The sequence below is a fragment of the Bos indicus genome, chromosome 17 (genome assembly GCF_029378745.1).
Source record: "Bos indicus isolate NIAB-ARS_2022 breed Sahiwal x Tharparkar chromosome 17, NIAB-ARS_B.indTharparkar_mat_pri_1.0, whole genome shotgun sequence".
In the NCBI taxonomy this organism is placed as follows: Eukaryota; Metazoa; Chordata; class Mammalia; order Artiodactyla; family Bovidae; genus Bos; species Bos indicus.
This window is the reverse complement of record NC_091776.1, coordinates 16,856,213-16,871,105: the sequence shown is the minus strand read 5'-3', so window position 1 is coordinate 16,871,105 and position 14,893 is coordinate 16,856,213. Positions and strand designations below refer to the sequence as shown.

Below are 14,893 nucleotides of genomic sequence, written 5' to 3'. Positions count from 1 at the left end.
ATTTCAGTATGTTTGTTCATTTGTTTTTTAAATTACACATATAAGTGAATTCATATAGTATTTGTCCTTCTCTGTTTGACTTATTTCACTTTAGCATAATACCTCTGGGTTCATCCATGTTGTTGCAGATAGCAAGAGGTCATTATTTTTTATGGCTGAGTAATATTCCATGGTGTGTATATGTGTGTGTGTGTACAAGTGCGTGCATGCTTAGTTGCTCAGTCATGTACACCTCTTTGTGACCCCATGGGCTGTGTAGCCAGGCTCCTCTGTCCATGGGGATTCTCTAGGCAAGAAGAGTGGAGTGGGTGGCCATGCCTTCCTCCAGGGCATCTTCCCAACCCATGTCTCCCACATTGCAACCTAGGATCAAACCCAGGTCTCCCGCATTGCCGGCAGATTCTTAACTGTCTGAACCACCAGGGAAGCCACACATGCAAAAACATATTTATACATATGTATTATACATATCTATTATATATATATATATAAATATATATATATATATATATAAATACACACACACACAAGCATCTTATTTATCCTATCATCTACTGATGGCCACTAAGGTTGTTTCCATATCTTGGCTATCATAAATAATGCTGCAATGAAGATAAAGGGGATTATCATTTTGAATTAGTGTTTTCCTTTTATTCAGATAAATACCCAATAGTAGGATTTCCTGGCGTGCTGCAGTCCATGGGGTCCCAAAGAGTTGGACACGACTGAGTGACTGAACTCAACTGAACTGAGTAGAACTGCTGGATCCTATGGTAGTTCTAGTTTCAATTTTGTGAGGAACTTCCATAGCATTTTTTCATAATGGTTACACCAATTTATATTTCCATCAACCGTGCATGAAGGTTCCCTTTTCTTCACAACCTCGCCAACAGTTCGGTTTTTTTTTTTTTTTTTTGTCTTTTTGTTAACAGCCATTCTGATAGATGAGAGGTGATATTTCATTTTGGTTCTGATGGGCATCTTCCTCATAATTAGTGATGTTGAGCAGCTTTTTATGTGCCTGTTGATCATCTGTATGTATCCTTTGGAGAAATGTCTACTGAGGACTTCTGTTCATTTTTTGAGTTGTTTTTTTATGTCATTAAACCCTCATCAGACATATCATTTGCAAGTATTTTCTCCCATTCAGTAGGCAAACTTTTCATTTTGTTGATAGTTTCCTTTGCTGTGCAAAAGCTTTTTAGTTTGATCTAGTCCCTTTTGCTCATTTTTGGTTTTGTTTACCCTGCCTAAGGAGACAGATCTGATTAAATATTGCCAAGACTGATGTCAGCGTACTGTCTATGTTTTCTTCTGGGCATTTCATGGTTTTAGGTCTTACCTTGAAGTCTTTAAACCATTTTGAGTTTATTTTTGTACAAAGTGTGAGAAAGTTACAAAAATTATTTTAAATTTATAAATACTGAATATTATGCTGCCATTAAAAAGATATATATACACACATAAGTGTATATAAAGAAATATGGAGAAGTATTTATAAAAATATTAAAAGTCAAAAGATATATATGTACACACATATATTTTAATATATCATAATTATATACAAATTTGAAATAAAAATCAGAAAGTAGCACACAGAAATGAAACTGTAGCAGTTAGAATATTTAATTATGGATAAATATTTTTCTAGATACAATTTGATTTTTCCTATTTTTTATTATACAGGTAGATTCAAGAGAAAAAGTTCTTAAAACCCAGAGAAAAGCACGTTCCAATCAACCATACTCTAGATTATAACAAACCACCAAATAAATTGTGAGTTTATAGGCCTAGAAGTCTCAGGAAGGAGTTTGGTAAGTTTATAACTATGACAGACCATTGATATTTCACTATATAAAAAATCCATGTCAGTGAGAAAATATTCAAGACAACACTCAGCTCTTAAAGTTTTCCTTTCTCTCTAGAAATACATGACTAAAATTGATGAGTATAATATTTGATAGTGGTATATTTGATGTATGTGCAGAAAGTCGTTTCTTCTCACTGGCAATGAGCAAACTTACATGTGTAATAATTACAAATGTACACACACACACACATATACACATATGCACTGTACATTCACACACACATACACTCAGTGAATGACAGCCTTTTAAGGTAACTAAGCATCGTTAGGAGATGCAAGAGATGTGGGTTCAATCCCTGGGTTGAGAAGATCCCCCGAAGGAAAGGGCAACCCACTCCAGTATTCTTGCCTGGAAAAACACCATGGACAGACCAGTCCATGGGGCTGTGAAGGGCTGGACACGACTGAGCAATAGCATGAGCACAAGCAAGCATTGTTAGATAATAGAGCGAATGTTTGGGAGAGATCTTCTGAAAGCAGCAGAGCTCCACGTCATGCCTCCCCCTGCTCCAGCCACTCGATTAGGACTGGCTTCTGGTACACTTGAACATGCCTGTTTCTGGGCTTTCACTGTGCTGTTCTTCCTATCTGGAATGCCATTTTCCCCATATAGTCACAAGGCTCAGCCAGGGGTAATATGAAATATATTCAACAGCTGGCATACTTCTGGGAAATAACCAATTAGTCCAAACATCTGGCCAATCAGAAGGACGCTGGGTGTAGAATCCATAAGGCTATGCAGGGTCCTCACACCAACCTTTGTGCCCTCACTCCCTTCAGGTCTTGGCTCAAATAACACCTCTTGGAGACGTATTCCCTGACAGCCCTATATACAGGAGCATCCCAGTCATTATATCTCATGATATCTTCTTTTTTTTTCCTATAGCACTCCTCATTACCTGTCAATATATATTATGTATTTATCTGTCAAACTTTGTATTGTCTGTATTTCTCCTATTATGTAAGTTCCAAGAGCAGGGACCTTGCCTGATCTCAAGGTTGCCTGTGACCTCCACTTGCTAACTCCAATAATCAATTCTTACTTCTCATTTTTGAGTTCTCATTAGCGATTGACCACTTTTTCTTTTTTGAACCCTCCTAAGCTCCAGGACATCAAGAGTGTTTAATTGTGTTTTATTTTTCTCTCTGCTCCTTCTCAGTCACCCTTCATCTCCCTGACCTCTAAGACTGGTTGGAACACTCCTGGCCTCAGACCTTCGTGTTCTCAGCAAGAACCATAGCTTTAAATAACGCTGTATGCTGATGACTGATTTCTACCTTCAGTCTGAACTTCAGACTCATCTATCCAGTTGCTTGCTTGTCATGTCCCCTGGATGTTAAACAGGCATCACAGACTTGTTTCAAATGGAACTCCTTGCATTACCATCCCCCAACCATGTTCCTCTTAAATCCTCCCTAGCTCAGTTAATATTAACTTTTCTGATTAGTCTGAAAAACTTCATCTCATCTTTGATGCTACTTTTTCCGTCATACCCCACCTCTGGCCTGTTAACAAAATGTGCTGATTTATCTTTCAAACGATACCCAGAATCTTATCTGTTCTCATCACCTCCATTTCCACTATGCTGGTCTGAGTTGACATGATATCTTACCATGCATTGTTGCAAAGGCCTCTTAACAGATTTCCCTGCTTCTTGCCTTGTTCTTTTCAATTTATAACAGTACCAGATCCAGGATGCTTCTGTTTAAACGTGTGAGTGAGATCATGTCATTCCCTTACTGAAAACCAGCCCAGGGCTTCCAAGTCATGTAGATGTCATTAGACCTAAAGGTTCATTTTGTCCTGGTTCCTTGTTATCTCTCGATCGCCTCGGTCACTGCTATACCAGCCACACTGGGCTCCCCTCTGCCAAGCAGACATGCACTCAGAGACTTTGCACATCTTTCCTCTACCTGGAATGCTCGTCCCAAGATACTCACCTGGGTGTCTCCTTCATATTACTTAAAGTCTCTTCCTTAGTGAAGTCTTACCCAGCCTGTCTACCTAAATTTAAACTTTCCCCAACTATTTCACTCATGTAACACTTCATTTGATTATATTTCCAATGCTCCTAGTTTCAAGCATTTTAATGGAAGATGAGGCTTGAGAAGAATGCACAGGCCAGATCACAAGAGCCCTGTGAGCCGTGCAAAGCCTTGACCTTTTCCACAAGGCAGTGAGGCTGCAGCAAAGGCTGTTTAGTCAGAGACGTGATACCATCACAACTGTGTTTTAAAATCATTATTTTGGCAGTGCCGATTTTTTTTAATGAAGCATAGGGAATATCAAGCTCTGGTATCACAAGGAAACCAACAGAATTTTATTGAAGATTTCACACAAAGCTAAAGTCTTCCTTAGTCAAATACTTTCCATTTCTATTCATTGCTCTATGACAGCTTTATTCTTCAGTGATTATGTTCACTGAGTCCATTTCCTAGGGACTGATTAACTTCAAATTCTTGAGCCACTTGGGACTTCACATGAATGATTCCCCATAATACTCAAAGTTACAAAGATTAAACAGAAATCCCTAAATAAAGCAAGATTGTATATCAACAGGAAAAATTTTAAATATTAAGCAGAGGAAAAAAAGAAAAAAGTGAAACAATATCTTAACTGGTGAAAAAGAAAAGTATGATAAAATTCTAAGTGACATGAGCCCAACTGTGGCATGGTGGGAGGGAGCCTATTTCCCCTCTAAAGGAACAGATTCTACTCAACTCCAGCAAATTGTTGTCAAACCCTTCTATTTTTCAAAGAAAAGCCAAAATTCAGATGTTTATGTGAAAGCTCCCAAGGTTTGAAATACTGAAATGAAGTCAAACCTTCCCACAGTCGCCTTCAACTCCAGCTGTGGCAATCTTTGCCATCTGATGGGTGATTTTTGGAGTCTGCAATACTCTAGGTCACTATGTACTTGCTTAGCAGTTCTGTGCCTCAGTTTCCTTACCTGTGAAACCTGGATAACTCCACAAATAAGACTGCAGTTAAGAACAAATTATATCCTAAGTAGAAAGTGTTTCCACTAGCGCATGTTCTATCGTAAGTCCTCAAAAAAGTCACTATTCGCATGATCAGTTTGCCATTGGAAATAAACACTTGGCATCTGCCCACCTAGAAGTGACAACGTTTCTGGATCAACTGAGCACATTTTCTGATACACACTTGGTGGAGATCCCTCTTCTGAGGCCTGTGCAAATAGGCAAGGAAAATCAGAGTAAGTGAGCATTAAGTCAACTTGAGGACAGGCACCAATATTCATGAAATGGATATGAGGAAAAGTGAGTTGCTCAGTCATGTCTGACTCTTTGTGACTCTATGGACTGTAGCCCACCAGGCTCCTCTGTCCATGGAATTCCCCAGGTAAGAATACTAGAGTGGATTGCCATGCCTTCTTCCAGGGGATCTTCCTGATCCAGGGATCAAATCCATGTCTCTTAACGTTTCCTGCATTGGCAGGCCGGTTCTTTACCACTAGCGCCACCTGGGATGCCCAAAGTCCATACAGATGAGTCCATATAGGGTCCTTAGGAAAATGAATGTTTAGGCAGGTTTCAAACCGGGACCAGAGATGATGCTGAAACTGGTGGATACAATGGGAAAGAAAAGTAATGAGAAAGTGAAGGAAGATTTCATGGGTGTCATCCGAGTGTGTATGAGAAAGGCTGTCCCGACTAGAGAAGCTCTGGAAAGGGAAGAAGGGCCTCTGGCATTTGGCCATGAGGGCGGGCATGAGAAGAGAGTATCTGTCAACAGTGATAAAAATGAAAAAGAGAATGAGATAAATGACCCAGCCTCCTTTCCTCTGCTAAAGCCGCCTCTTCAAAACGTCTCTCCCTCCAAAGGGAGCAGTGTGGAAAATGTGGTCCCTGAAACTTCACACTGCAAGCCCTCTCTCCCCAGGCAGTAGGAAAACTCTGCAAGCACCTGGTCTGTGAGACAAATGAGATGTCCTATATTTATCTACACTTTCTTTTTTTTCTTCACGTTTGCTGTAAAAAAATCGCACGTTTGCTGTAAAAACCACATGATGACATTTAAGGGAAATATCTCAAATGAATAAAATTACCTTTATTTCCCAAAGCTAACACAATTCTCTGTTTTACATTTTTCTGTCTAATTTTTGTCTGTAAGTCTACTGCTCTGTCAAGTTATAATCATTGTGAATATTTAATTCAATCGTCTATTTTGTGCATTTACCACATAACTAAGTGTCCCTTGAATTTCTACAGTCAGCATTATGACTTCAATGTCTGCATAATAGTTCAAGTCAATGCCCTCTAATTTGCTAAAATATCAGGCATTTAAATACTGTCTATTCTTTTCTGTTAAAGAAAATGCTATAATACCCATCATTTTGTATAGCTTTGTGCTTTTTAAAAATGCTGTTGGACAAATCCTCAGGATAAATTCAAAGGAGTGGGATGCTTGGGCCAAATGGTATGAACATTTTTTTTCTTATTATTAGTTTTAAACTTTTTATTTTGTGTTGGGATATAGCTGATTAACAATGTTGTTAATGGTTTCAGGTGAATAGTGAAGAGACTTAGCCATATACATACATGTATCCATTCTCCCCCAAACTCCCTTCCCATCCAGGCTGCCACGTAACACTGAGCAGAGTTCCATGTGCTATTCAGTAGGTCCTTGTTGGTTATCCATTTAAAATAGAGCTGTGTATACACTACCATCTCCAACTTCCTAACCATCCTTTTCTCCCAACCTTATCCCCAGGCAACCATAAGTGGTGTGAACATTTTAATTTCCCCATGAGTATGGACGGATTGTAACTGGTAACTCTGACTGCATAACCAAAGACACATAGCCTGCAGTGTGATTTATGCCAACTCACGCTTCAGTCCTCAAAATGCTCCACAACCTCATAAGGGGCTGAACACATTAGATATGGGCCATTACAGAGCACAACTGAATGTCAAGTCATGCCTTTTTTTCCTCCCTAACTCCCCCAACAAAGTTAATGTGCTGATAGTAAAGACGTAAGTAACCACCTTCTCTCTTTGAATAAAATGCTCAGGAGAGATATAATAGTGAGTCTTCAAGCCTTGAAACCTAATAAACAAGAATTATCCATTACTGAGAAATCTGAGTGAGGCCAAGCTCTGACTGTATTAGGCACTAATATAATAAAAGGATGAGGTGAGCACACACATCAAATTGAAACTACAAATCACACAGAGTACTAGAGAAACTGTGATAATGAAGAACAAAATAGAGGTTAGAAAACCGGCGACATTTTATAAAACATCATTACTTTAAAATACACACGAAAAAGAAATGTCGAGGTTATTATTATTGAAGAGCACAATGAGAGTGAAACCACTCTGCCCATAGTTTTTAGTTAAGCAGTTAGTAATAAAAAAGTGCTTTGGAAGGAGTAGTGATAGATTTTAATAAAGATGGAAGGCCGTGGGAAAAAAAGACTAAATCTAGAGGTTAAAGCGTCTGCCTGCAATGCGGGAGACCTGGGTTCAATCCCTGGGTTGGGAAGATCCCCTGGAGAAGGAAATGGCAACCCACTCCAGTATTCTTGCCTGGAAAATCCCATGGACAGAGGAGCCTGGTGGGCTACAGTCCATGGGGTAGCAAAGAGTAGGACACGACTGAGCGACTTCACTTTCACTTTCAAGCTTCCATGAGGCAAGGTGAGATGAAGATTGGTTAGTCTTTTTGGCTAATCTCATTAGGAGGAAAGAACCAATTCTGGAAGTTCTGTAATTTCGCTTGACCATCTAGGGTAATAAAACACTACTTACTGCCAGGTGCCCAATGCCATTGGTGGGTGCTGGGCACACTGAGATCACGCCTCTAAGAGTGGCGATGTGCAAATCGCAGAATCAGAGCATGGTCAGCTCTGCTTCCCTTGGCTACCCACCCCATGGACCGAATAGAAAGCAGTCTCTTCAGTTATGCAGCAACCCCCAGGGAACGGTCAACTCAGCGGTGCCCTGCGTTGGCCAGCTCAGAGGCAGGGTGGCAGTCTGTCTCCGTCTCAGGCAACACCACCAGCTCTGACTCAGGACACTGGGTTCTTGGTTTGATCTCAAACTACTTTCAAAGGACATTACATGTCAAGGGCAACATGATGCTACATAATTCCATTTCCAGGAGAGTGGTGGTTTAGATGTTCCGAGGGGCCTTCTCAAATTTGAAACAGTCAGCACAGAAAAGTTGTATTCCCTCTCTGAACTCATATGATGTAAGAGAGACATCTGAGCTGAATAGTAAAAAAAAAAACCCAGGGCTTGGAAAAGTGGTGTTTTCCTGAGAGCAAATGCTTATTGTCACGGCTATGGTGGGAGACTAGCATGTGAGGCAGTACCAAGGTGGCAGAGAAGAGCCAGAGGGCCCCTGATTAAGCCTGAGATGCTGGGCAGGGTCTAAAGTGGCCCTACATCAGCAAGTCCTGATGACAAACACAGAGAGTCTCTGGAGGAAAGGAGCCTCAACTTAGACTTTCTAGTTTTTCACAGTTAACATCAATCAAATCTGAACTTCATCATGAATAAGAAGCAGAAATAACAAACAACAGAGTTAGACAACAAGCACTTCATATGTTGGAATAAAAAATAAGTAAGGAATGGTTAAAAAATAAAAAAGCGATTTCCCCAAATAAGCAAGCAATCGGAGATAAAAAATGATCAGGGGACTGAAAAATGCAACTGTTGGAAAGAAGATGAACTCCTGAAATAAAAGTACTTTGCTGGGTCATGAAGATTCCCCGGACGAGGAAATGGCAACCCACTCCAATAGTCTTGCCTGGAGAATCCCATGGACAGAATTTCTGCCTGGCGGGCTACAGTCCATAGGGTCTCAAAGAGTTGGACACGGCTGAGTGGCTGAAGACGCACACACCGACAAAGACAGAATAAGTAAACAGAACGATGGGTCAGAAGAAATTACTGACAATGCAGCACAGAAACCTGGAGACAGAAAATACGCTAAAGAAGTTATGAGATGTGGAAGATAAAGAATAAGACGGTCTAACGTATATCTAATGAGAGCCTCAAAATGAACCATTGGACACAAGAGAGGCTGTATTTAAAGGTACAATGTCTGAGGATTTTCCCAAAGTGCTTAAAAAATCCAGAGATACAGGAAGTACACTTTAAAAAGAATGACTCAAGAGTTCATACTTCAAAAAAATGTCTTACCCCCTGCATAGTGGCACATTTTAAAGAAAAGGTGTTGCACCTTAGGTCAGCATTTATTAAATGGTCAGGAAGTGGTCTAAGCACTAATTTGCCAGAGAAGTTCATTATAATTAAGGTGTTCCTCTCTTATACTATGTAATCGTTGGCCCTAAATTTTGCATATTTTTTTTTCTTGAATCATATCTGAAAGGCAAGGTAGGTATACTGCTATTTTAAAATATCCTATTATTCATATAAGGCTTTTGATAAAGAGGGGAATCTTTTTACAAAACCAAATATTAAGAAACTGTGATTCTTCCTTCACACACTCCATTTTCTAGAAACAGGATGTAAACACATATTGTGAAAACGGCTATTTTTACATTGCTGTTAACATAAACTTCAAAATAAAACCTAAACACCTGCTCAGGCCCTTAAAATTAGAAGGATGTGGGCTGGTGAGAGAAACGGCTGAATAGTCAGTACTGATGATCTCCCAAGCACTTTTTAAACTTGTCAGAGTCTTAGGCTGCTCCTCAGCTCCTTTCTCCTCTGCCGGAGGCCCTTTGTAAGCAAATTTTAAAGACATGCAGCAGAAGGAGAAACAAATAATCTTTGCATTCCTCTCTTCCTCTGCACCTAATCTTCACCTCTTTCTTTAGTAGTCAAAGAAATGAGGAAGGGAAAAAAAACCTCTCCTTCTCCTCAGCTCCCGCCCCTGCCATCAAAGCTCCCAGGTCTCAGAAGAAGATAGAGGACCAGGGCCTATGAAGGCTCCCCTGGTGGTCGGGTGGTTAAAAAGCAGTCTTCTAATGCAGGGGTTGCGGGTTTGATCCCTGGTCAGGGAACTAAGATTCCACATGCTGAGGGCAACTAAGCCCGTGTGCCACAACTAGAGGAGCCTGCCTAACAAAGTGAAGACCCAGCACAGCCAGAACAAAAAGAAAAGACTTCTTGGCTTTCTTTCCTTTCCCTAGTCTTCATATATCTTTGCATACCTTTGAATATCGCAGAACACAGGCCCCAGGGCCCAGAATTTAAGAAGAAAATCTACCTATATAAAAGGCATAAATGTATTAAAAAAAAAAAAATACACGATTCACAACAGTAAGCGTGCGTGCATGCTTGACTCTCTGCGACCCCACGGATTGCAGCCCGCCAGGCTGCTCTGTTCATGCGATTCTCCAGCCAAGAATACTGGAGTGGGTTTAAGATAGGCATTCAATAAATGCTAATTCATACTTTTAAAGATTATATTTATATAAGTTTTATCTCAATTATGTTTTACACAATTAAAATTAAAGAATCAGACATGACAGAGCAACTTTCACTTTCACTTTTGCATTATACATAAATATAACTTTACAATAATTTAGATAAAGTCTTCACTTTCACTTTTCACTTTCATGCATTGGAGGAGGAAATGGCAACCCACTCCAGTATTCTTGCCTGGAGAATCCCAGGGACAGAGGAGCCTAGTGGGCTGCCGTCTATGGGGTCACACAGAGTTGGACACGACTGAAGCAACTTAGCAGCAGCAGCAGCAGCAGAAGGATATAACCAAAAAGGTTCACAGTGGTTACTTCTGAGTAGGAAGGTTAGAGATTGATTCCTTTTTCCTCATTTTACTTATCTGAATTGATTCCATTTGTCTGCAATTAATATGTATTACCAATGATTATAAAAAAAAACTCATTAGAAACCACTTGTTGAATAATTGAAACAACTATCATTTTTGTATGGTTATCCCAAATATAAAGACATTGAAAAATATTATGCTTCCTTATGTGACTAAGCTATCTTAGCTTTTATAAACATGCCCAGTATTCTGAAATATTCTTTGCAAAATTACTTTTTTGAAAAACATTATTCTTACAAAAAGACAGTGAAATTTCTTTGACCAACTTGTGTTTGCTCATTTCAAATCCTTACTGGCTCTAGAGAAAAAGTAACTGAGCGGGTGTTCCTTAAGTTTCAATACATTTGATGGTGTTGCTGTTAGGCTCTTTATCAGAGCATCAGCAAAAATCATTTTGTTTGCCAACATGAAATTTATAGTTTAAATAAATTTCTTTTCCATGCAGGAAAGAAACCCAACATATCACAACCACTGATGTAGGTGTCAAAATTAAGCAGAGATGAAGGGAATACACTGTCCAGTTGAAGGCTCTCAGAGCCAGAATGGGTTATTTAATTTGACAATAATATGGGATTAGGTATCTCAACCATTCAGATTCCCCAATTGGGTCTTTCTAGCTATACAGCCATGACGATGGTGACAGAAGCAAGTAATTATAGTTGGTAATTAAGAATAACAAGGGGACAGATGATTGAAAATAGATACTGAAAAATCATTCTATTTGGTTTTGGAATGAAGTTGTGATTCATTTGGCAAATTTGTTCTCCTTATTCCAGGAGTAAGCAGTTCACTCACGTGCAGAGAAATCAAAGACACTGGTCAGTATTCAATTTCTCTCTTTAATCCCATAAGGTAAATAATTCACATTAAGGTAATTAGGAGCACAATGCTTTGTTTGCTTTTTTATGGATGAGCTTTGACACTGGAAAAGAGCCCAGAGAAACAGTCTGCCTGATGAATACATCTCTGGTTCTTTAAAACAGAACGTGCGCACATGCTCAGTTGTGTCAGATTCTTTTGTGATCGCACGGACTATAGCCCAACAGGTTTCTCTGTCCATGGGATCTCCCAGGCAAGAGTACTAGAGTGGGTTGCCATTTCCTACTCTATGGGATCTTCCTGACCCAGGGATCAAACTCGTGTCTCCTGCATCTCCTTCATTGGTAGGTGGATTCTTTACCACTAGCACCACCTGGGAAGCCCCCACAAACACCCTGCTGGACAATCAATGAGCAGCTACAGCCCTCCACCCTGACTCTTCACATGCACCCTTTACTGTTGACCTGCCCCACTGCCTCCCAGGGGACTTCCCTGTGTCCTGGTAACTACTCACCCCTAACACATGCATTGACATGCCCGCAACAGAGCCCAAGTGTTCTGGTATATGCCCTCTTCTGCTTCACAAACAAATCTGGCAAGAGTTCAACACCCCACTCTGGGCATCTTGCCTGTCAACAAGACCAAAAATCCCTTTGCTCTGAAAGCAGTGAGCATGAAGACTCAACTTCACTGTGTAGGCCATAATAACTCCAAATAATTCCAAGTGATTCCTCCTAATTAAACTCAACATCACCTACCCTTTGATACAACTGAAATAATTCACTTTAAGCAACAACAGGAAGCCATGGCAGTGATTCCATTAACCACCAGATGAAACAACTCTGTGCACGAAATCAATGGTACATCTCATCAATAAACTGTGTACACACGATTGGTATTCTGATCTTGATATCCCAAATGAATGTATTCCTATTAAGATGAATGAACATCTATTTTTCTACCTATGGAAGATGTGATCCTACTGGAAACTTTAATAACAGGCTTCTTATTATAAAATTACTACATATTCACTGTAAATGTTTGAGAAATACACAAAAGAGGAAGAAAGGGGAAAAAAGAAGTAGAGGGAAGAGGAGGAGGAGGAAAACTCTCAACCTAACCATCCACAGACAATACTGTGAATAGTTTGGTGGCTTTTAAGAATTGAGAATATAATATACTTTCTGATTTTTAGTCTGCCTTTCCCCACAAGATATGCTACTAACATATTCTGGTTAGTACATAATCCTTACAAAGCTCTGGGAGCAACAGGAGACAACATTTTGCCCTTACCCGGGATCTAGTGGATCGTTCTGCTCTCTCCACTTTAAACCCAGAATCTTCCTGTGGCTACAGTGTCTGCTCCACAGGTTCCATTCCTTCTGAGTTACCCTCTTTGTCACCAGAGCTTTCTTGGCCACCAACAAACCAGCCAGAGCACCATACATTTAGCCAAATAACTTATTCCTCAGCCTCCTCACCTGTATTCTATGATCCTTTGATCCCTTCTGGACACAAACTTCAATGACTTGGGTTTTGCTTCAGTTCCACAAAGTCTCAATATACAAGGTTAAAAAAGCTGACCAATCAATCATCAAATGGAGAGTTCTACTGCTGATCTGTGTTAACCATATAGTCATACATTTAAAACAACAAAATGTGCTTTCATCAGAAGATTAATGGTTTTATCCCAAGGCCCAATTTCCTGCATTTCTTTTTTGAATTCATCCTACTTGCAGTTTGATATTCTCTGCAGTAATTTTTTCCTAAGGTAAAAGTTTCCATTGAGTATCATCAACTATTCACTAAGAATTTCAGTGAAATTTTAGATCTATTTGTATCAGCAAAGTAATTTGTAAAGTTGAGGTAATCTACCTGGAAATCTGAGATTTAAAGAATCTGGCTATTTTGGGAGAGTTTACAAGTTAAAAAACTTTATCTTTTATCTATGTATTCACATCTTAGAATGAAATACACAACTTTAACATCTTTAGTGTTCATATTTTTGGTTTCTAGTATTCTCTGCCAATTCTTTTAGGTTTCAAAGAAGAAAAGTATTTTATGAAAATTAAAATTTATAACAAAACTTATTTAATATAACAAAATTCTGAATATATGCTTTCTATGTGAAGAAGTAGCTCCATCTTAAGTGAGTTAACTGACTGTAAGAGGACAAAAGAAATAATCTAGACATAAAATCTTATTGAAGCTTCCACTGTATCATACATTATCTCAAAATGTATAATATCATACATTTTTTGAGTGATGTTGATATTTATTGATATCAATGCAAAATAAGCTAAGTTGCTATTTAACAGGAACAAATATTGGTGCAGGTTCCTTCCTGGAGAGGGTAGGCACTCAGCTCATGGGACCTAAGGTCAAACAAAGACTGGATCGTCAAGCATCAACTAAGGGTTAGACTGTACGAATATAAAAATTGCTAAAGGCAAAAGTAGATGTTTTTTAAAAAATTGTTTTACACTAATTTCACGTAAGCAAACAAAGAACTAAAGTGAAAGTGAAAGTCGCTCAGTCGTGTCCGACTCTTTACGACCCCAGGGACTGCACAATCCATGGAATTCTCTAGGCCAGAATACTGGAGTGGGTAGTGGTTCCTAAACTAGTCCTAAAACTTTAGGACATAAGCTATCAACATGACATGACTATTTAAATTTCTGGATAAGTGAAAATGTGTTATATCCTTCACTGTACTTGTATTACAATTACATGCTTCTTGCTTCTAAACTACACAAAGTCAACAGTTATCACCAACAATGACTATAACTGGATCCGAACGAAACTTCACAGTGACTCTGCTCCACTGAAATTTAAGAAAATTCAATCCAGGATTAACAAAACCTTTTGATTTGAAAGCCAGTTCTCGTACATTCTTCTCGTGTCATACCTAAATAAGTCCTCTTGTGACATTTCTTGCCTGAAACTACAGTGCATGTCCTCTCCTCCTCAGCTTTGTCTGACACTTTAAATTTAATTTGTAGAAACTGTATAAAAAATGAAAATCGTACTTCCAATCTGAACCTGCTATCGGCTTCCTGCTTTGACGCAAAACATACCCCTCGGCAGTGTACCCCACCAGCCCAGCGACCCCCTTCCTCTCTCTCTTTTCCTTTGCCCCGAAGGCACTTCTGGATTGCTTAATTCGTGCTCTTCGGCTGCCGAGACAGTCAGGACACCTAAGGCCATTTGGACTATCTCTCCTCGCTTCCTTCTTTTCTATGGCTAACACCACTTTCCTGCTTTTTTCCTATGGCTGACTCTCCAGACTTGGTGCTGTCATCAGGGGGACAGAGTCGATTTTGGCTTCGAGCTCCTGGCTGGTAAAGCTGCATCGCCGGGCACTCCTTGTTTCTTATGTGAGCTCCCTTAACCACTTCTCTCTTTTCAGTCTT

The 14,893-nt window shown here is 39.5% G+C and overlaps 2 protein-coding genes across 6 annotated transcripts in view; both read right to left on the bottom strand.

Annotated features, from left to right (window-relative positions):
• The window catches only part of RNF150 (ring finger protein 150), a 281,991-nt gene that overhangs the window by 188,407 nt on the left and 78,691 nt on the right, over positions 1-14,893 (bottom strand). The window lies entirely within an intron of this gene.
• LOC109576742 (UPF3B regulator of nonsense mediated mRNA decay) overlaps positions 1-14,893 on the bottom strand; it is a gene marked incomplete at its 5' end in the record, with an annotated part of 62,242 nt that overhangs the window by 46,279 nt on the left and 1,070 nt on the right. Inside the window, 1 exon segment of the mRNA XM_070769080.1 lies at positions 1-14,893. This exon segment is cut by the window's left edge and continues 46,279 nt beyond it. Coding sequence (XP_070625181.1) covers positions 14,693-14,893 — 201 coding nt within the window.